At 45.5% G+C, this 23,005-nt stretch overlaps 1 protein-coding gene across 1 annotated transcript in view; it reads left to right on the forward strand.

The window, feature by feature from the left end:
* Window positions 1-2,813: 2,813 nt before the first annotated feature.
* The window catches only part of DRGX (dorsal root ganglia homeobox), a 45,326-nt gene continuing 25,134 nt past the window's right edge, over window positions 2,814-23,005 (forward strand). Inside the window, exons 1-4 of the mRNA XM_063127409.1 lie at window positions 2,814-2,866; window positions 7,013-7,110; window positions 7,818-7,919; window positions 13,269-13,441. Coding sequence (XP_062983479.1) covers window positions 2,833-2,866; window positions 7,013-7,110; window positions 7,818-7,919; window positions 13,269-13,441 — 407 coding nt within the window. The 5' untranslated portion in view covers window positions 2,814-2,832. The remainder of the gene's footprint in view (window positions 2,867-7,012; window positions 7,111-7,817; window positions 7,920-13,268; window positions 13,442-23,005) is intronic.

A 23,005-nucleotide genomic window follows, 5' to 3' on the forward strand; every position in this document is an offset into this window, starting at 1 on the left:
GCTCTCGATTAGGTCCTTCTTACATTCAGTATAAGTAAGGTGATATATTTTATTGGACAGAACATCTTGCCATTCTTAGATAAATTCATGTCCAGCCATTTAGAATGGGACCCTCGAGAAGCTCTTTTTGTCTGTCCGGGTGCAGAAGATAACCCGCATTCTGAGCCCTGGATGGAATACGCTGAACTTGCAGACTCTTTAAACTACTAGCAGCGAAAGGCAGAAACGAGTCATGAGCCAGGAAAGCAGGACGGCAATGCATTCTCCTCCTCTGTCTCCTGACAAGAGCAAGCATGAAGAGTGCTGTAATGAAGTTATGATTATTTTATTAGGGTTCTTAAGATAAAATCTTCTCTCTTTCCTCTCTTTTCTTCGCTCTCTGTCATATGTCAGCGAGAAAAACGGAAAAACACATCTGCTTCCAAGCAAGGGAACCATTGGTGCCAATCAGGTCCTGGGAGTTTATACCACTGGATGTACTTGAGAAGTGGAAGCCTCCATCATCACGTCTTCGTTGTTGTTGTTGTTGAAGATGATTATGCTGCGTTTTTAACTCTTCTGTTAAGCAAAACTGGATCAGTTCAGTCTGAATCACCTAAAACCTAAATCTGCCAGTTCCCGATCCTGAGAAACCAATTCTTCTTTTCTTTAGACCTGGACTTGCCCGGCTGGTGAATCAAGAAGAAAATTTCTTGTTCAGGGTCCACTCCTTTGGAAGCAAAAAAAAAAAAAAAAAAATACTGGTCATGGGGGTGGGGTGGGAAGAACAGGAAACGTCGAACGACCCTTTCTAGATGTATTACAACTGAGTTGGGGTGGATGGGGTGTCGGCTCCCCTCTCTTTCTGCCAGATGTATTCTAGACAGGACAGAAAGAGACCTTTGATCAGAGTAGGGTTGTCAGAACAGCTTCTTGCTTAACCTTCAAAGGTGCAATTTATCTAGAACCAAAGGAGAGGAAAAATCTTACTCATGAAATGTGCTTCTCTCTTTTCTCTTCTTGTCATTTGCTGGCTTTCGAATGCAGGATTTCTTTTAAGCTTCCTCTGCTTTTGAGCGATCCCTTAACTGACTCACCTGTTCTTTTCTCCTGCTGGATTTATAAAATATTCAATTTTTTGTAGTCTGTTCAAATAAAGCAAATGGTCTAGACCTAATACAGACAGCTAAATTTATCAACAGTTGTCTGACTTGCATTTTCTGATGCATCTTGAGTGGGTCAAAATACCAACTTTATTTTCAGTGGTACATAAATTAATTACACGCATTTAATAACCCAAATATCATTATATCCCCCCTTTAATATCATAAAGGCTTTACGCCAGGGACACATTTAATAGGGCAGGGGGGAGGGGCATAAGCAGCTATTATCTTTGTGTAATGCTATTATAGAACCAATTATGCACCATTATCTTGTTTCCCTCACTTTCCAGTTTATGTCATTTGATCCAATCCCGCGCCCCCGAATTTAAATTTTCAGCTGGGTGCTTTAAAGTCTCACTTTCACCCAGGCTTCGAGGCTGGGCCAGCTCTCTCGCCGCTGTCTCGGTCTCGAATGCGCTTTAAAAGTAATTGCGAAAGATCCCACTGCACGTCATTTGTAGACGGGAAGCGAGCATCAATCCGGAGACCCCTCGCTGTGAACAAAATCAAACTTCGCTTCGGAAAGGCGAGGCGGCTCCTGAAAAGCCCACCGAGTGGGCCATTACCGGGCCTGGGGAGGGACGCGCCAGCCAGGCACAAGTGCCAACCCGCCCACCCCCCTCGCCCAGCTTGGCTCGCCAATGGAACGGCAGCACAGGAGGGACACAGCCGGTCCGGGAGAGCCTGGGGCGAGCAGGACGGGCTTGGGAAATCACGGGCTGCGGGCGTGCCCCCCCCGCCCGCCTTCGGTTTGCAGGCCTGATATTGACTGAGAGATGACGCGCTCCCCCCACCCTCCACGCACCACGTGGGTCATTTGGAAGGCCCGGTAGACCTATCCAAGTTACTCACTGTAGACAGCGCTGGCAATAATCAGATTAAGGCCAATTATGCGTGAGATTATAAAAGCAAGTGCTGAGAAGCTGAGCGGGCGGCAGACAGTTTCGCAAAGACATCTGCCCATTGGCACGACTCCGCCGAGGCCTTGGGCTGCCTTGACGCCAGAAGTAGCAGCGGCAGCAGCTGCTGCTCCTGGTGCGGCTGCCCTCACGCCTTGCAGTTTTAGGTAGGATATTTTCATTGTACATCTACATGCCTATATTTGTCTTTTTTTCCTTTGGCTGTCTGGGCTGGATAACGTGGGTGCCACTGGGCTAAGAGATGGCTGGCGACCACTTCTTGGGCCTGCCTGCCAGGGCAGATCGCAGGATCGGGCCCAGCGGCCAGAGAGCTTTGCCTGCCGCCGCCGCTCTTGCCGAAGGGTGGTAGCCACAGATCACTGCTGTCCTTTGCTGACCACCACCACCACCCCGCCCTCGCTTCCGCCCCCGTTCATATCCTTCTTTTCAACACTGGACACAGAGGACATTGGGCCCACGGAACGAGTCATCCGCGGTTCTTCAGCTCTGCTTGAGGAGTGATGCCCTCGTCTCCCTTCTCATTTGGTCAAAGTTCTCGGCAAACCATTCCTATAACAGGTGTCTAGAATAGACTCACCGTTTCTGTAGAGATAATCTGGAAAACTTTGACCTGTTTGAGCTGAGGGTGTTTTGTGCGATTAAAAACCAGGACCTGCTCCAGTCGTTGTGGGGCGGTGAACGGGCTTTGCCGCCTGCTAATGACCCTTCTTTCCCTGTGCTGCTTGTTCCTTAGCTCAAGCCTCCGCCGCCGCCTCCATCCATCTGCGACCATGTTTTATTTCCACTGCCCCCCACAGCTTGAGGGTGAGTGTTGTGTCGGACCTCAAACCGTAAGTAGGAGGGCAAACTCGGGATGCTTGAGATCCCTTCTCAGAAGCAGACTGATTTCTTGGACTTGGCGGCAACCCTAGACCCAATGACCTGGGAGGGAACCCCGCCGGGTTGTTCCGCAGCTTCCTCGGCTGAGAAAGAGGAGTTGAGCCCGCTCGCCATCGCTTTGATACAGGCAGCTACCGACTTTTATCTGCGGCCCTGCAAAATCTCGTTTTTTCTTAATGGGAATGGTCGCTAGCCAGTCGTCGGAGGGCTGGTGGGGGTGCGGTGGGGGTGGGGAAGCAGCGTTAATTCGATTTGTCTTGGAAGCGCCTTTGTGCGACCGCGAGCGCGCGCGTGTCCTCGCGGGCTTCCCCGTGACATTTTGCCACCTGCCTCCCCATTGCGCCTCGAAGAGACACTGGCGCGGGAGCCCAGCGGGCTGGGGACGCTTTCTCCTCTTGCAGCAGCACAGATGTTCTTGTTCCGCCTCTAATCGGGAAGCTCTCAGAAGGTCGGGAGCAGCCCCCTTTCCCTCGCCCGGAGGCACATAAATCTTTCATCCCGTTTTGGAAACAGGCTTTGAGATCGGGAGGAGGGAAAAGACTTCAGTGCCGGGCGCAGGAGAGGAGCAGTTTCGACCGACGTCAGACTTACAGTCAGGCTTAACATCCTACAGTTCTCGTCAGTTTCGGAAAGTTTTTGTCAGTTAAAAAAGTGTATGAAGTGGAGCGGGTGTGTTTGGGGTGGGGAGAGAAAACAGAGAGAAAGAGAGAGAGGTGGATAAAATGCTGTCTTAAAATATTGCCCTGAGCCAAGCAGCTAAATTGGAGCTGTCTCGGGCTGCAGCGTGCTTCCTAAAGCACATGTGCTCATTCGATGGAGTAGCACGCCTGATGCTTAGGGCGCTCTGCTGCAGGATTCCGCGGGAAGGGAATTGGCGCAGCTGGGTGCCATGGAAGTTTCTGCCCCTGGACGTCCCCCTATAGCTTCCTTTCCTAATGCCTTTCCCGCCCCGAGAACCTTCGATTTGTCCTGAGTCCTTTGGACACCCGGACTGCAAAACCGTTCCAAAGGCCAAGCTCCTCTTGGCTGGCCATTCGCTTGATGCAGCTCGAGCCCCCTCAGCTCGCCAAGGGTTTGACCAGCATTGGTGCAAGCCAAAATCACTGGGCTCAGTCTTGTGGCCTGAGTGTACAGGTCTTCTAGTGAGGGCTCTGGTTTAGTGAGCCAAGCAATTAGTCAGAAGGATGCACTTTTACTTGGGCCTTAGCTAGACCTAAGGTTTATCCTGGGGTCGTCCCTGCCTGCTCCAGGGATATCCTGTGTGTCATTTACATGAATAGGGATGAACCCGGGATAATTCCGATAAACCTTAGGTCTAGCTAAGGCCTTGGAAATGAATCCCATTCATCCGAGTGCCTTATCAAAGAACTTCGATTTAACCATCCATTCTTTATTCCTTCCCTCCCATCCTCACCCCCACCCTCACGATCGAATGGGGCTTACGTCCAAGTAACATGTTTAAATCAGGTTGCAAGTCAATCAGTTATATAAATCCAAATTAATTGAGCTGAAAATGGGGGAGACGTGGTGTTGTACAAGCCTGAAACCTCTTGGCAAGGAGGCCGTGCTCGTTCCCTGTAATATCACAAATTCACAATGTGTTCTGGGTACTTACCACTCCAGCCCACCACTCATACTCTGGAGATCTGCCACAACTTTAGAATAATAATAATAATAATAATAATAATAATAATAATAATAATAATAATAATAATAATGCTACTTTGTAATAATAGCTTGGAATTGCAGTTGCAATCAATGCACAGTACCTAGAGGATGATTCTGGGAATAGTCGCCTCGAAGTTCAGTATCAGAGTAGGTGCCAAGCATTCCCATGGAACATTTTGTAGCAGCTTTAATTTATCCCCTGCCAGTCTGACTACTGGCAGGGAATAAATATGAGAAAAAGCCAGCTCGAGCAAGAGGCAGAAAGAAGAGGGAATCCTAGTACACAATCATAAGCATACTACTTTGAAGTAAATCCTTATCAAATCCAGTAGAATGTATTAATAAGCCTGCTTGTGATCCCCTCAAAAATGATCTTTAAATCAAAACCTTTTGGCTAAAGTGCAGTGTGTGGATGGATTTGGGAAGATGCAATGCACAACTGGGGTAGCAGGATAATTTAATGGTGCTGAATCTTCAGTGGAAAAAATTGGGCAAAAACATCCATTGGCATAGATTAATTCCAAGCAGAATCAGACCCATCCACCCTATTTTTAACTCTACCATGTTCTACCTACCCTACCTAATCTATATTCCAGCTTTCTTCTAAACTGCTAATAGGCATTTTTCTAGGAGGCACTGATCGTACATAATGTAAAAGAATTTAGGCTGCAATCCTTTACACGCTTACCTGGCAATAAATCTATTGGAGTCAATGGAGCATGTTTCTAATTGCCCTGTTAGACCCATAAAGATCAACGCGCCCCACCCCCTCCTCATCCCCGTGCACACCAGGAAAACCGGTTCCAGTAGCTCTGATTTGCTTAAAAGCCGGGGCAGAGGATCCCGCCCGAAATCTATTTCAGGCCTGCTGCTGCTGCTACTGCTGCGTAAGTGGTTTGTAACATGCAGCCCATTAGGAGGGTCTTCAAAAGGCCCGTCGCACGTTTGAGGCTTTAAATCGATTTTAACAAATGAGGTAATGGCCTTGAACCCCGTAAAGGGATTTGAATTCTAGGGATGCCTGCCTCTTCTCCCAAATCATAATTCTTTGCCTGATTACCTTCTGTGATCAGTCTGTTTCTGGCAATAACTTCGTAAAGTCTTTTGCTTTTAAAATCACTTCTAATTTAACACATTTGCTATGAAAGATTTGGGTGATTTTATTTTCCATATCAGAAGAGAAGGCAGAGTTTAAAAATGAAGTCGTAAGGTAAAAGTTGCAATCTTCACACCACACCGCAATCGCCCAGTTTGCCCCGGCGGTCGGCATCTTGGCCCTGTTCTCTCTGCACAAACACCGATCCCAGGCCGGGACGGGCGGCGGAAAGGAGGCGGCTGCAGCTTCGGAAACGCCAACGCCCAGCCCCTCCCATTGCCTGCCGAATTCGACAGCAAACCCCTTGTTTCGGGAAACGCGCAACTTGTGAACCACTTCATCCCGGTTGCCGCGTTTTCCTGCGGAGGGAGGGAGGAGAGGGGCAATTCGGAGCAGGAGCCGCCGCACTGAACGCTTTTCCTTCCCCCTCTCTCCGTCGAAACCGCCGCCCCCCTCTCTCAAAAAGTTTATCCTGCCTCGCGCTCTCGGTCTCCAGGCTTTGCTACACGCATTAACGAGGCCTTCATGGCACCGGGAAATGGACAAGCATGGGATCTCCCCGGGGTTGTCGGGATGCGACGTAGGGAAGGCAGCCGCCAACGGCTCGCCGACGGACTTTGCCCGACCTTCGCGTGGATTTTCATAGCCCGCCCCAGTGCCTTTCGCGCAGCCTGTGAAGTTGGCATTTGCCGCAGGGCCCGCGCCTCGCCTGGGCATTTCCGATCATGGCCCTGTCCACTTCCACGCGCGAGGAAGCCCGGGGGAGGGACGGAGGGAGGGGGAGCAGCGGACAGGGCGGGAGTCGAGCTCTGGCCCCGGACTGCAGCCTCCTCCAGCCGCTCTTTGTGTGAAAGAAGCCGCTGGAACGCGTGGCTTGGCCCTCCGCAGCCGAACGGCGCTTTGCGCCTTCCCCCCACATGCTAAGAAGCGCCGCGTCTAACTCGATGAGCAGAGGGCCTGCCGGCCGGCCTGCGTACCCTGGCCCGGAGGGCGGCGCGTGGGCCGGGCCACTGGCCTAGGCGGACTCCGGGTCTCGCACCAGCTTCCCGCTAGCCCTGCCCTTTCCCAGTTGTGCCGGCGCCTGGCTGCGCCCTCCGGGTCTGTGGCACGGGAGGCAGAAACGGGGCTTCCCCGCGCGCCAGGGCCTGGCCCGCCCCTCCGCCCCTCCCCGCCCTCTCTCTCATGCCGCCGCCCTGTCCAGGTCAGACGCGCGCTCGGACAAGAGTTCTGGCCCGGTCCGGCCGCCCCAAAGCGGCGTCCGTCTGGCGGACCGGCGGCGTCAGGGCTGTTTCTCTTCCTCGCCACAGGTGCCACGCCCTTCGGAGGCCCTTCCGCGGCGGACTTCGACGACGGCTTCTTGAGGCGGAAGCAGCGCCGAAACCGGACCACCTTCACCCTCCAGCAGGTATAGCCGTCCTTAGAGAGCCCTGCTGAGGGAGGGGCCCGCCGCGGGCGCCGCGCTTCCAAGCCGGCCCCGATCAAGCGCCGGAGTTTGGCCCGAGGCCGAGTGGAGGGCAGTGGAGCAGGGCACAGGCCGGGCTACCGCCGCCGCTTTCGACCGGCGCCCTGGGCATGTTTATGTGCTAAGCGCCCCGGCCGCTCTGCCAGGGCACTGCCCGAGTAGTCGGATCTGCATGCCAATGATACACGACGATTTCTCGGACCCGATGGCTACCACGGGCCATGGAGATGTGCCCGCTGGGGGTTCGGCAGGGCGAACTGGTTCCCTGCCACTGGCTTCTGATGATAGCAGCACCTGAGCCCTTTGAACTGGTGGGTGGGAGGGATGGAGAAGGGGGGGGGGGCTCCTTCAACCCTGTTTCCCTAACAAGACTTCTTCCGTCTTAGATCATGCTAGTGGAGGATGGTAGCTCCGATTTTAATGGAGCTGTGAATCTATTCTCGGTTTCAGTCAGAACCAGCCAGAACTCTAAAGGAGCTACCCAAGGTGTGGCACCTCTTTGGGGGATAGGATTCAGCACCATGGATAGTTCATCTAGTTCTGGCTGGTTCTCACTAAAAGGGATTCCCAGCCCCACCAAAATAGGAAGCACCAACCTCCACCAGATCAGTCTCAATCCTCCTATTCTCTCATGTCTTGTTTTTAACCAGCTGGAAGCCCTGGAAGCTGTTTTCGCTCAAACTCACTACCCAGACGTATTCACAAGAGAAGAGCTGGCCATGAAGATCAACCTCACAGAAGCCCGTGTCCAGGTAAGCAAAGCTGTAGTAGTAAGGAGCCTTCTTTCTACTACAGCAAAAAGTTTTTGTTTTTTTGACATCATCAAATTCACCCAGTGCTGCCTGCGAGGGGGGGGAGGGCCCCCATTTGCACATTTGGCCAAAGAAAGCAAATGAAGCCGATCTGTCATTTTCATGATGCACTTTAATAACATCAACATAATGTGGAATATTAGATTAGGTTGATTAATCGGTCATTCATAATTAACCAGTGATAATGTTCTACACTAATTTGTCCATGTCTCTGAGGCACTAAATTACATCAATGCACATCCATTTCCTCACATTGGAGAGATGGGGGAAGGGTGGGGTGCTGAAATGGATGAAATTCTCCCTGCTCTCATCTTTTGCAAAGCTGCTGCTGGGTGAAATTGACAAGCTCAGATTACAGGGCAAGGATCCTCCTGTGCAATGCAAGTCCCATTGAAAGGAATGGAAGTGGCAAAAAAAGAAGAAAAAGAACGACATTGCAATCCTTAATGGGAAGTAAGTGCCACTGAGTTATATGAGACTTACTCCCAGGTAAGTGTCTACAGGATTTCAGCCTTGTCTCAAACACTGTCCAATACATCAGCTGACCTGGAATAAAAGAGATTCAGTAATTTCAACCAGATGTCAAACTCCTGTTCATTTCCAGTTCTCTGGCCAAAGTATGCAAAGGTAATTATTGGGATGATTGACAAATGTTTGGGCACACATGACCTTTTATTTTTTAAATTAAAATTAATGTAATTTAAAATTGTTTCATAAATAACTTTAAATATAATTGTCTAACTGTAGTTAGGGTTTTGCAGTTTTGCATTGCTTGACAATGCCCTTGCCATAGTGTTCTCTTAATACCCTTCCTCTCAATTTCTATCTAGGGACTGGAATACATGATAGGTCAGGAAGAAGGTTCAAGTAATACCCAACATGGGCCATAGCTCCTTCCCAGATGTCCATCCTCTTCTGTGGACAGGATGACTTCCTTACAAAAGATGGAAGTCATCCTAAAAGGATAACTAGGGCTGCAATCCTATACACATTGACTTGTTGTTGTTGTTGTTCCTGCTGCTGCTGTTATTCAAAGCATTTTATTCTGATAATCAGTCAAAAGACTCTCAAAAGGGCAGGTTTACTTGTATGCCCCATGCATAGGGCTGATTTCTGGGATTCCCAGAATGGCTTCCCATGCCCAGTCTTTCACTTGTTTGGGAATGGCCATGATCTGGAAGGAAGGGAGTATTTTCTGCCAGAGCTGTTTCCTCAAGTGTCTATGAGTTTCATCAGATGAGCGTTTTATTGCATGCTCACTACTGCCCACTTACGGATGTGTGTGTGTCCTTTAAACAACAACGTCCGCCTTCCACATGCCTCTGGCTCCATCTGCTCATTTTTCCATCACAAAATAGACCCCTTTTAACCCAACTTTATTTAAAAAACGGAATGTGACATAATCTCCTGCTGCGTGCTGGAAAAGCAGTGCAATTAAAATGACCCCTAAATGGGCTATGTGGTCTTTGTTTACTTCCTCTTTCCCCACCCCCGATGATGCTCTATGAAAGGATGAAGGCAAGGCAGGTAGGAGCTTTTCAGGGGATAGCCTTATAATGGAATTGGGGTGTAGCTAAGGGAGTGCACTGCATTCCCTAATGCCTGAGTGTTGTTGTTGTTATTTTGCAAGGAGTCTGATGATGGAAATTAAGCTGAATGGCAGGAAAGACACGTCTGCCATTAGATCGTTGCATAGTCTTAACTCCAAGTTGCTCTGGCTACTCTGGGTAATACTGTGGCTACTACAGCTTGAGATTCACAATATGGCTGCTTTAAAAACCACTAGTGCTTAAAGACAAAAATATATCTGTCTTCATCCAAGATTAGGAGAAGCACATTCAGCATTCAGAAAGAATGAATATCCTGTAAAGGGAAGCACTCACTGTGGCAGAAAAGGAAAGGATGTTTTTTCACTGGTGTGTGTGTGTGTGTGTGTGTGTCATGCAGGAATAGCTTGGCATTCTCCTGCTTTCTTAGGATGGAAATTGCCCTTCTCTCAGTGGTGGACGGAGGCACTTTCAGAATGGCTAAAACACTCATTAAGGTGGAGTCTGGCCTCCCGCTTCCATCTAACTTTGAACTATCTCTCCATGAGAATAAAGACCTCAAAATATGGGATAGGGGCTGAATAGCTATACACACGCACACACATATCCGGCTTAGCAATGGAGACTCTCTCAGCGCATATGTGTTATTTATGGGGGTTTTCCTCCCTGCTGCTTCTATCTTCTTTTTATGTAGGTGCTTGGGGTTAAGACTATGCAAAGATATAATTGTAGGAAATATAATAGGATGCCTTTTCTCCCCCAGGGTCATGTTAGTGTCTCTTAAAACCCAATGGCTAAGGAGAGATAATGGAATTCACTATAGTAAATTGGGGTTTGTAAACAAATTATTTCTTCTACAATCAGATTACGCAACCCTGATTATTAAATCTGAACATGAATCATTGGTCATGTGCAGGAGGAATTAAACGGATTATTATTATTTGGACATTCAAATCTCCTTTTTGCCATTACATTGGATGTGATGGCTTAGGGTTTTCCCTCCCACCATTTTAGCAATTGGTGCCTGAAGACTGCACTGCAAATTGAGATAAATGGGACAATTATTAGGCATTCAGAAGTGGAAGATCATAACTTCTCCCTGAAAGGTGCAAGGGCGAGATAGGGGCGTTGAAAATCAGAATGTTTAGCCTTGTTGTTGTGGGCTATTATACAAGCAGACAATAGATGCGCTCGGGTTTGCTTTCATGCCGGGACATGGGGAAACAGGGGAAGGGAGCCGTGTTTACATTTCTGCCCCTTGCTCATTCAAATATGATTAATGTGCTGGAAAGCCACGTCTTAATCGAAGATGATGTTGTCAAACAAAAACTAAATAGGAAAATAAACGACTTCATCAGGCTCTTTCTTCAGAAGCTGGCAAACTGTCATTGCAAAGTCATTAAAATATGATAATGAAAAATAGCTCAATTAAATGTTGTTATAGCTGTGACCTTCATTCAATTAAGACACAAGGAAGTGTCTGCAATTGGCTTTGCGTTTAACACCCCTAAATTTAGAATGCAGATACAATCATTATTCAGCCTCTGCTGATACATGCAATTAAAAGCATGCTAAATAAAAATGGAATGGTAATATGAACAACTATACTCAGGACATTGTAATCATATTTAAAATTGTGTATTTCTTCAGAAAGCCAGATTTTCTATAAGTGTGATAATATCCACAACCTGGTTAAGTCAAACTATTTAAATTTAAAATAATGGGCAGGCCAGTCATATTCTCATTTGCCTCTAGTCAGACTGTTGCATAACTGGATTGTGGATTCACTTATTACACCCCAATTAATCTGACGTACTTAGATTTTAGCCACTTAATCCTTCCAATATAAGCGGTACTGAAGATGCTTCTCTCCAGGGTTTTAGAAGGAGCTACCAAGACCATTGTTCTGTGTGTTCAATACGGTGCTATGGGTCAAAACTTGGAAATAATAAGAAAATAAGAATCTCTGTATAAACTGCAACAGGTAGTTTAAGGGACAAACTGGAGAGGTGTTAATGAACGAATGCAGTTAACATTCACATTTGGTGTGTGTTATCATTAGCAGCCAATGGGAAGCCTGAGCAGCCTTGAGACCCTGGGGGCAGGGAGGGGGCATTTAATTCCCTGTGTCCCTGCAATGGTCCTGCAGAAAAATCTCTTCCATGAAGCTGCTGTTTGCATTTTGTTTCAAAAACATCTTCAGAGAGGGGATTTTTATTGTGCCCATGACAGGGAGAAAGAGCATTAAACATCCTCAAGGAGAACCTCATAAGAAGTAGAACACTGCTTCTGCTCCAGCATCTTTTCCCCCTCTGTGCCAACCAGATGCCTTATGAGAGGCCCACAAGCAGGACCCAAGGGCAATGGCCTCCTCCTGCTAGTGTTCTCCAGCAGCTGGAATTGAGAGGCTTGCTGCCTCTGACCATGAACGTAGCATATAACCATTGGTAGTCTTATCCTCAATGAATTTGTTTAATTCCCAGGTTTCCCTTATCTGCAAAGTATGCAAGAAAAAGTTTGTGTTAATTGCATTCACACAATTATATGTTCTGCTAGGGAAGTCTTCCATTCCAGGGCTTCATCTTGATGAGCATAGGAGGAAAGTGCGTTACTCTTATTCCCTGCAGTATAATGAAGTTGGCTCTATTCGGTTAGTGCTAGATGTCCCTAATACCTGAATTTTCAGTGCTGGGGAAAACATACTTTGGGGAGGGGGGGAGTAATAGCTCCCACCCTTTGCCCCATTATGCACACTATTCTGAGAAGAAGTAAAAATCAGAAGTTATCCATGGGAGGATCTGCGCATTTAAGGAGGGAGCTTTTATCCTTTACTTTGCTGATGCACAGCTGTACATCTCCAGTTTATAAACAATAGAGATCTGCTGCGTTCCCCAACAGTTTGCTGGAATGGGATCTAGGTATACCTTAACATAAAGCATTTCTTTTGTTTCACTGAATAAGGGCTTCAAACAAAAATCCATATTTATTTATTTATTTACAATATTTATATACTGCTCAATTACCTAATACAAATTCCAGAGCGGTGGACATAGCAGAAAGAAGATTAAGATATTTCTGTGAGAGTCCTATGTCCATCAGTTTATTATCCCATCCTGAGATATTCCAGGACAAAAACCTCAGTGGGGCTAAGGGTGGATCTGTGTGGGCTTTTCCAAAGAGATAGGAGGAGCGCTTTTCTTTATTCATTTTACTTCTAGCGGTTCTTTGCCAGTCAGTGGGGGGCCTAGGCTTTAAAGGACAAGATGGCTTAGCCGCTGCTACGGATGTTTCTGTTATTGGGCTCAATGATAGCTTCCCTGCATAGACTGCAGGGTTAGTGTTCGTCTTGGTGCATTCCCCCTCTTGATCCCTATTATCATTGACTGTAATATCATATTGTCTTATCTCGGCCCCAGGTGCTACAGTTGGATTATCTGAGTGGCCATCAAGCGCCCTTTTGATCACACTAATGTTCGGGTATAGTATACCTGTATAAGATATTTCTGTGAGAGATTTCATATGCAGAAGATGGTGCTTTTTACAGTCTTAGCAATATCATAGGATTGTCCCACTAAGGCAAAGGAGGAAGGGATACTTAAAACTGGATTCTGGCACTGGGTTGGACTTAATGACCTAAATGGTCCCTACCAACTCTATGATTCTATGAAGGGAAATTCACATCAATGATTATTATTTGATGCCCAAGCAAGACTGCCTATTGATTCTCTCTTTTCTGATTCAGGTCTGGTTCCAGAATAGAAGGGCTAAATGGAGAAAAACTGAGAGAGGGGCTTCAGATCAGGAAGGGCCTAAGGAGACAATGGCTGAGGTGACCCCTCCAGGAAGAAATTTAAACTCTCCCACTCCAGTTGATCAAACCAGGAATAAGAAAGAGAGCCTGGAAATTCATCAAAGGTATGACGCCCTCTGTTGCTTCTACCACTTGATTTAATGTATATTTAGCATCAGCAATGTCTTAGGTCAGTGTTCTTCACAGCAAGGTTCAACGACCTCTGGCTGCTCCCTGTCACCTCACATGTGGCTCTCCATCCCTTTCTCCTTCTCTCTCTTTGCAGTAGCTGCTCAGTTTCAACAGTGGCTTTCTAGGTTGGTCTTGTTGTTTGCATTAGGGCTGTCACCTGGGCAACTGCAGGTGGTTTGGGGGTGTGGTGTTAGGAAACCTGCTGCTCATTGGCTGTAAGATGGCTGGGGGGTCAGGAGAAAGAGGAAGAAGGCAGCAGACAAACAGCTAGTTTGATGTGAAGGGTGGAGCCCAAGAGGCAAACAGCAATGTGATTGGCTAGCTGCAGTGGTGCACTGTGCAGCCGCTGGGGGAGAGAGAAAGCAAAATGTGGAACTATGCTGGGACAATACAGCACAACACTTTCAGTAATGAGAAAAAGGTTCATCCCAATCCAAGGACCAAGAATGAGCCTCTCAGACTTTGCCTGTCTGGTGACTAACAGATGAGGCCCTGCTCGGTGGAAGAGGAAGGGGAGGAGAGGCCTTAAAAGGCATCCATTTTATTCCAATGCACAGCACCACCACATAAACACATACAGCACTGACTTTAAATCGTGTGGTCACTCAGAAGCTTTTTTTTTTTTTTTTAAGTCTAAAACAGCAAACTGGAAAGAAGTGCTCTGCAACCCTATGCTTACTTCTGAGGTCTTACTTCTGTTTACTCAGAAGTAAGTCTATCTCTTTTCAATGGGGTTTACTCAAAGGCAACCATGCATGGGATTTTAGTATGACTTGGATGTAAATGCAGTTAAAATCAGTGGGATTTACTCTTGAGTAAGGGAACCAGCAGATCTCTGTTTTATGAACTGGAGATGCACTGCTTCGCATGATCAAAGGAAAGGAAAATCGATCCTTCACAATTGCAAACAGGTGGACTTTCTCACTGGTGCACTATCAGGAAATGGGTTTAAGGGGGGAATTTTAAAATTCCTATAAAATCAAGGGATGAACCAATCTGATTCAAACTTGGTATGCTGAAAGCCCTCCTTAAGAGCTATCACTGTGCCAAGCTTGATCTCTTTAACTTTAAAAATTACACAATTGTAAGCATTTTTGTTAATTTCCATTTAAAAACTTTCTTAAAATCAAGGCATGAACGGATCTGATTCAAATTTGGCATGGCTAATGCTTTCCTTAAGAGCTATCACCATTACTCTCTTTATCTTTAAAACTTACGCAGATGTAAGCATTTTAGTTACCTTGGAGCAAGGGAGGGGACCTGACCACCTTCACAAAAGAAATTAGTTAAAATGATTGTTCATCTGCTCACCCTTTGAAATGAGCAAAACAAACCTTGGCTCCTCTCCAACCCCCACCCCCACCCCGGTAAACCTTTCCCAAGCCAAGGGGCAGCAACTGTCTCGACCTTTGCATCCCCTCCTGCTTCCTACAAATGGCCTCCCTTCCTTTGAGTTTGTTTGATATAATCTTAGGGGAAAGTATAGTGAGCTGTTTTATTGTAAATGTGCTGTTTCAGGCTGCCGTACTATTGTATTTGGCAGAAATAAAGAAAATAACTGTAGGGGAAAGGAGAACGTAAGGGGCGGGTTGGGAGAATTCACTGGCATAGTAGCTCTCCAGGTAAAAAGATACATGAGCAGAAAGAGCGCGGCAATGCACAGATGTGAAAGTGCCCCAGCGTTTGACTTGCTGAGGAAGCATAGGGGAAACCATAGATTAAAACCAGATTTAAAAAGTAGGTGTGGTGGAGCTGAATGGCAGCAGCAGAAAGAAATAATAGTCCAGCAGATTGGTGCAATATTTGGCCAAATCGTGTTTTTGATGATAAAAGCCTGAGACTTGGGGCACAGGTAAGATTTATTTTCATGAAAATTTTAAGCTATAGGGCCATCGCAGATTTCTCCCCTAACAGCAATGGTGGACGTCTCCTAAGAAACATTTTCAATCTGCCCTATTGTGTGTTTGATGCTATGTGGGTGTGTAAATACATGTGGAGACATCCGCCATATACACTCATACACACTTGCACACACACGTTTGCACATGCGCATGGTCAATGAAGCAAATCCAGTGGAACTGTCCAACAACTCATGGTGAGGATCCATGCATTGTAATGTTTGGTGGGCTCCATACTGAGATGATGGTTCTCCAGGTACTTGGAGATCTTCTGGATGAAAGTGGGTGGACCGGAGCACTTGTTCAGGCTGGTGCTTCCACAGCAGGAAAAGCTGATTCATTTATACAAGCGTCCAATGTGACACGTCCCTGTAGGGCTCATCAAATCACAGCCAGTAGTCTCTGTGTACTTCTCCAGCAGGCCTATAATGAGGGCAGCAAAGACTTAGAAGACAGTGGCCACTTTTTGTCACTTGAAGGCTGGTGTAAGGAAAGAAGTAATGTATGTCTCCAGTTCCAATTCTGGTACATCATTCTTCAGTTGGAGCTTGTCTTGACGATTTATGTGAGAGTGATATGAGAGGGAGACGTCCAGCTCTATATTGAAGCCCTGTCCAAGATTGTTCCCTGGTTCTTTGCATTGGACCATACCCACTATGCAAGATGGTCTGACTTATGTGATATGGTTTCACTTAAAGAGTGCCATTGTAAAATCTATGAAGAATTCATGAAAGGGAAATTTGTCACAAAAACGTCCAAATGTGCCTTCTCTGCAATTGTCATTGACAGAGCAGAATAATGCATTTGCAAAAGGTGATGGCGGGGCTGTAGGCCTAACAGAAAACCCAGCAGCTCTGCGTCCATGGATGGTGTCTGGTCCTGAGATGACCCACTTAACTGAAGAATTTGAGGATTCAAATAATAAGAGATGGGACACAGATAACCACCATTATGAAGCCAAAAAGCACTCACAGATGGCATTTGTGAAATCTGTTAAGTCTCTTACTCAAGCTATAGAAGATATGGGAAATCCATTTAGTGAAAAACGCTGTGATTTATTGTACTTGACACTAGAAACATTGTAGATCCAGCAGTGGTAGACACACGACTCAAGATTGAAAAACTTGGAGTTGACCAAAATGAAACATAAGTCATTGAGGGGCTTGTCATCCAATAAAAACCTATCACAGATCCTGTCAAATGGAACAACTTCCATATTTTCAGCCATCCTCCAATCAGAGAAAAGTCAAGTAAACAGCTGCAACTGATGTCCCTAAGAAAGGACTGCTTGCTTTTCTCCAGACTTTACATTGCATCACAAATACACAATGGTGATTTAGATGACTTCTTTTGCCATGAGAATCAAGCCTATGCCCCAGTACTGTCAAAGGTGGAGAGTCTGAAAACAGGAACAAAGTCTGATTTGTTGTACTGTTTGAATGAGCTCACACCTAATACTACAAACAATATGAATATGCTTTGTGCAAATCATCAAGATGTCTTGAGACTGGCTCCATGCTCACACAAAGAGGCAGATACTTGATCGTACTCTACTTGTGATGCTGTCCAGCAAGGGTATAATAAAGCCCTAATATGCACTGTTGACATCTCCGTTTTTGATCAGGCCATAATATTGGCATAGCGCCTGCACATTAATGAACTATGGGTGGCATTTGGAGTTGCTGCTCATGAGTTAGCAAGAGCTCTGGGTCCTGATCGATGTATTGCCTTGCCACTGTTCCACCCAATTACTGGGTGTGATACTGTGTCCTTTTTTGAAGGCGGAGCAAAAGGACTGCATGGGACACCTGGAATGCATATGGAGATGTTACCTCTGCTTTCTGTACCTTGGCTGATAGGCCAAGACAGCAGGCAGTAGAAGAGTGGCTGAAGAGTGGAGAGATTTGTAATTTTGCTATATGACCTTACCAGCAGCGAAGAGCACATTAATGATACAAGGAAGCAGCTGTTCATGCAGAAAAGTAGAGCAATTGATGGTCTACCTCTTACAGAGGATGTGTTCATTCAGCATATCAAAAGGACTGTCTACAGGCTGGGCCCAAATGATGATCCAAAAACCACAGCTTCCCTAGCTGAGTGATTGGGGGTGGAAGAAGAAGGATGGGGGTGGTTGGGAAATATGCTGGATGACCCTACCAGAGGCTACACAACCTTGTAGAGAACTTACATGATGTGGCTGCAAGAAAGGCCATAGAGGACATTGCAAGTGTCACAAGGCTGCTCTACAGTATGCTGCTTTTTACCTTTATGGCACTTCGTACTGATTAATAAGAATTGGGGAGGGGGATGTCCAACGGGACTTTGAAAAAAGTATATTTAGTGTGGTAGACCTGGTAATGACAACATTGTATTTACATGAAATAAACAGTAATCATTCTATTCTTATTTTAGTTATTCACCCCTCCCCAGTGTCTAGATTTAAAAACAACAACATAGGTCTATATTCTATAAAGGAACCTAAAGGTTGTTGTTGTTGTTGTTGTTGTTGTTTGTAATTAATTGCCATTAGGTTTTTTTGTATACTTATTATTATTATTTTTTTTATTTATTTATTTTTTTAAAGTTATAATTCAAATAAATCAGGGCTCATAAACCCTAAAATAGGCATGGTTCTCCAAAAATTGAGGAATCGTAATGGTGAATGGTGGCCATATTTTAAAATGGCTGTCAATTTTGTTACAAGGCAAATCTGAGATGGCAATGTATAGGGTGACCATATGAAAAGGAGGACAGGGATCTTTAACGGTTGCATAGAGAAGGGAATTTCAGCAGGTGTCGTTTGTATGCATGCAGCACCTGGTGAAATTCCCTCTTCATCAAAATAGTTAAAGCTGCAGAAGCCCTGCCCTCTTTTGTATCTGGTCACTCTACCATAGCTCCTGCAGCTTTAACTGTGGTGATGAAGAGGGAATTTCACCAGGTGCTGCATGCATACAAATGACATCTGTTGAAATTCCCTTTTCTATGCAACTGTTAAAGGTACAAGAGGCCTGTCCTCCTTTTCACATAGTCACCCTAGCTCTGTAGCTAAAAATATTCAACATGGTATGGTCTACAAGTGTGCCGAATTTCATGCTTTTATCATCAAAGTCACAATTATTTCACCTATCTGCTGGACTATAAATGGTAGGGATGAAATAGCAAGTTAGTTTGCATTGAACAAATGGTGCAAAAGAAGGAATAAGGAAAGGGAGAGCAGGAACTACAACCAGGGGCAGCCCTGTTACAAAGAATCTTACATGTACAGACTGAGGGTAGCAGGAGGGTTGCCATGTTAGTCTGTTGCAGCAGCAAAATATCCCAAAGAGTCCTGTAGCATAACATATTTATTGTGGCATAGTTTTTTGTCAGCCAGAGCAAGAAGCGGCATGTGTGCAAACACACACAGCATACAGATCAAAGAAAAATATGTAAGCCGGAGAGCCAGAAGCACATGCAGTTAGCTTGAAAAGCCCACCTGCCTACAACAGAAGAACAGCACCTGTAACAGTGATAATTCATTTTAGTCATGGCACGCCATGCTAGTTTAGCACATGTAGAGCCCAAACAAACAAACAAACAAACAAACAAACAACAAAAAGCAAGGCTTTTTTGGGGGGGGGATGGGTTGTTTTTAGTTGCATGTATTTGAATGCAGTTTTGCAGCTTTTAAAATGTTGTTTCCATTATAGGATTGGGTCAATACACATTTGTATGTCTCATTTAGAATAGTGGGGTTGGCTTACTTGGGAGTAGGTATCACTGAATGGGTGTTGGCATCATTGAATTAAATAGGACTTAAGTTTGAGTAGATATCAAACATGTAGCTGTGTTTTATTTTAGCAATTTTATGCGGTGACATTTGAAATTAAGGGTACAATCCTATGTGTGTTTAGGCAGGAAAAAAACCAATTCCTGTGTGGGGAATGCTGGGAGCTGTATGATTTTTTTCCTGTCTAAACATGCACAGGATTGTATCCTTAATTATTTTTCTTCCTCCCCTTTTTAAAACATAATTGTAACATTAAAAGCAAAATAGAACAAAAGAAACCTATGGCTCCAATCAAGCTAAAATTGAATAGAACTAAATTAGCTGATTCATTCTGCTTCCGCACCCTCACACCGGAGCTTCCCTTGATGCTAATGTAAAAAGTGAGGCATCCTTGCATCTGAGGGCCAACTACGTGGTGTGGTTTTCACCCACAGCATTGCAGTTGTGACGTGACAACCACTGTGACATGTGGGCAGGATGTGGAATATCCTGCCTCAAAACTTCACAGAATCAGTTACTCAGCTGTAATGCACAGCAAATAGCGACTAAGGGTGGCTCAGCTCCATAGCAGTGAAATGATGCCTCCACACACCGACACAGCTTCAAATCAACAGGCACCCCACCCTCTCTCAGCTGTGCTCCTTCGTAGTTGCAAAGCTTTGAATCAACAGGCTTCTACCCCCATCACTTGCATATTTATAAAGTGAAATGGAGGAGTTACTCCTGAGTAGACATGCAAACGTGCACTCTCGCACCCCTATCTTTCTCTGCAATGGGTGCACAACTCCACAACTGTGAAATAGTGCAACAGTAAAGAGTGGAAAGGCAGCTATAGAGCCCATGTTAGCAACAGCACAGCTTCCAAGTAGCTGGGCTGGCTCCCCACTCTTGTACTTGGCAAAGTGCAATGGAAGGCAATGAGTTACTTCTGGGTAACCCCTTGTTTAGCCCTCTGCTCTCACCCCACACAACTTTCCCTTCAGCAAATCAGCACCACTTCCACCAGTCCCTGCCAAAGCCAGCTCAGGCCATACAGACTCCCAAACTGCACTGAATCCACAGTGATGGGAAACTGTCACAAAATGAGTTTTTTTTGGGGGGGGGGGCGGGGGGAATGGATTTAGGGCAAGAAATGCCAGTGTTAGTTATGAAGGGGAGGGGGGGTCATCTGACACAATCAACTTGGGGCGTGGAGCAGAACTGGGGTAAAAGCTCCATGTGGATTCCCCCCTGGAGTCCATACTTGAGCAGAAAGCATGTGTGTGCGCGCGCACACACAAAGAGCATTGATGATGAGAAGGAATGAAACTTTCCATCCATTTTGTGTTTTGTTCTTGGTTGTAAATAATTGCTCTCTGTTTAGAGACTGTTAATGCCAAGTGGTTCAAAATGTCTGTGCTGTGCTCATATAGTATGGGAAATAAAAACTTTTTTAAAACTCTGCCACCCTTCTGAGAAGCTAAGAGGTTGGGAGCAGGAATAATGTGCATAAATGGAGCTGGTAAGTTGTTAAAGAAAGGCTTCAGTGGAGAATTCTGGAAAGGAAGAGTTAGAAATCAGAAGAAGGTACAATTGCTACTAGTGATAGCATGAGGATCTCTAGGAGAGGGAGTGGAGATCCTTCTCTCCACGCCCTCCTGCATTGACTGGATAACTGCGTATTCCAGTCAAGACAAAGAGGTTAAATTTCTTGATGCCCTAAAGGACTGTACCCCAGAAGAGTTGGTCATGGAACCGACCAGAGGAGAGGCAACCCTGGATTTAATCCTATGTGGCCCAGGACCTAGTACAAGATGTAGATGTTGTTGAGCCAATCTGTGCTATCAGATTTAATAGCTATTTAAATGGAAAATTGCCAAGGAAGTCCAAAACAGTCATATTTGACTTCAAAAGAGGAAACTTCTCTAAAGTAAGGGAACTTAGAGAAAGGAGTTGAAAGGATTTAACCTTCTTGAAAGAAGTCAAGAAGGTTAAATCCCTTCAAAATGCTTGGAGATTACTAAAAATCACAATAATAGAAGCTCAGCTAAAATGTATATCACAGATTCAGAAAGATGGTTCCAAGTCCAAGGGGTTATGGTTAATGAGCAATATTAAGGGAAATTTTAGAGAAAAGAAGGCCTCCTTCAGAAAATGAATGTCTTGCCCAACTGAGAAAAACAAAAGGGAGCACAAGCTTGCACAAAGGTGATGCAAGCAAATAATAAGAGCCAGGGAGGGATGGGGGGATTGGAGATCGCGGGTGGGGGGATCGAGGCCAGGGTGGGGAAATTGGTGGCGAGGGGGGAGCGGGGAACCCCCCCTTTTTTAAAAAGCCTACCTTAATCAATGGTGTGCTCCTGCACACCTGGCCCTTTAAAAATAAAAAATGGTGGACGCGACAGGGCTTTCCTGCAGCCCGTCGCGTCTGACGTTTAGACTGGGGCGACAGCCCGCACTACTTTTAGTACAGGCTGGCCCCTCCTCCCAACCGGATTCAAAGGTAGGTCTAGCAAGGCCCAGAGTTAACCTTTGTCTATAAAAACCGCCCCTGCTTCCACACAGGCAGAGCAGCCTGAACCAGTTTGCTGGACGTGGTCTGTTCTCCTGAGCTCAGTATCTGATCAAAGACTTGAGCAAAGACCAAAGCTTCTGAAAGAATTTCTTTATCAGGGGCTGTGAAGATCAAGCGACTCAGGGATATAGGCTTCCTTCAAAAAATGAAAGTCTTGCCCAAGTGAGGTAAATAAAAGGGAGCGCAAGCTCACACAAAGGTGATGCAAGAAGACATTAAGAGATGCAAAAAGGCATTTTGAAAAACATATTGCTAACAATATCAAGGCCAACAATAAAGAATTATTTCAATATATCAGAAGCAGGAAAACAGCTAGGGAAGCAGTTGGACTGTTGGAGGACAATAGAGTTAAGGGAGTACTGAAAGAGGACAAGGAGATTGGAGAGAAGCTGAATGAATACTTTGCATCAATGTTCACAGCAGAGGATACAGGACAGATGCCTGTGCCAGAACTGATTTTTTTCAGGAAGGGAATCTGAGGAACTGAGGCAAATAGTGGTGACAAAAGATGAAGTTCTCAATCTTATTGACAAATTGAAAGCAAATAAATCACCAGGCCTGGGTGGTATCCATCCTAGAGTTCTCAAAGAACTGAAATATGAAACTGCTGATCTTCTAACCAAAATTTTATTTATTTATTTATTGCATTTCTATACCACCCAATAGCTGAAGCTCTCTGGCCAGTTCACAAAAAAAAATGCATCACATCCCTAAGATTAGCCTCTGTACCAGAGGGCTGGAGGATGGCCAATACAACACCAATTATTAAAAAAGGATTCAGCCTGGTTAGCTTGATGTCTGTTCCAGGTAAATTGGTTGAAAGCATTATTAAAGACAAGATTAGTAAGCATATAGAAGGCAAGCCCTGCTGAAAAATTATCAATATAGCTTCCGCAATGGTAAGTCCTGTCTCACTAATCTTTTGGAGTTCTTTGAGCATGTCAATAAACATATAGACAGGGGTGATCTGGTAAACATTGTTTACATGGTCTTCCAAAAGGCTATTGACAAAGCCCCTCACCAAAGACTCCTGAGCAATCTTAGCAGTCATGGTAAAAGAGGAGAGGTCCTCTTATGGATCAATAACTTATTAAAGAACAGAAAGCAGAGAGTAGGAATAAATGGCAAATTCTCCCAATGGAGGGAAGTAAATAGTGGGGTCCCCCAGGGACCTGTATTGAGATCAATGCTTTCCAACTTTTTCAGAAATGATATGGAATTAGGAGTAAGCAGTTATCAAATTTGCGGATGACATCAAATTATTTATGGTGGC

Source organism: Elgaria multicarinata, chromosome 5 (genome assembly GCF_023053635.1).
Source record: "Elgaria multicarinata webbii isolate HBS135686 ecotype San Diego chromosome 5, rElgMul1.1.pri, whole genome shotgun sequence".
NCBI lineage: Eukaryota > Metazoa > Chordata > Lepidosauria > Squamata > Anguidae > Elgaria > Elgaria multicarinata.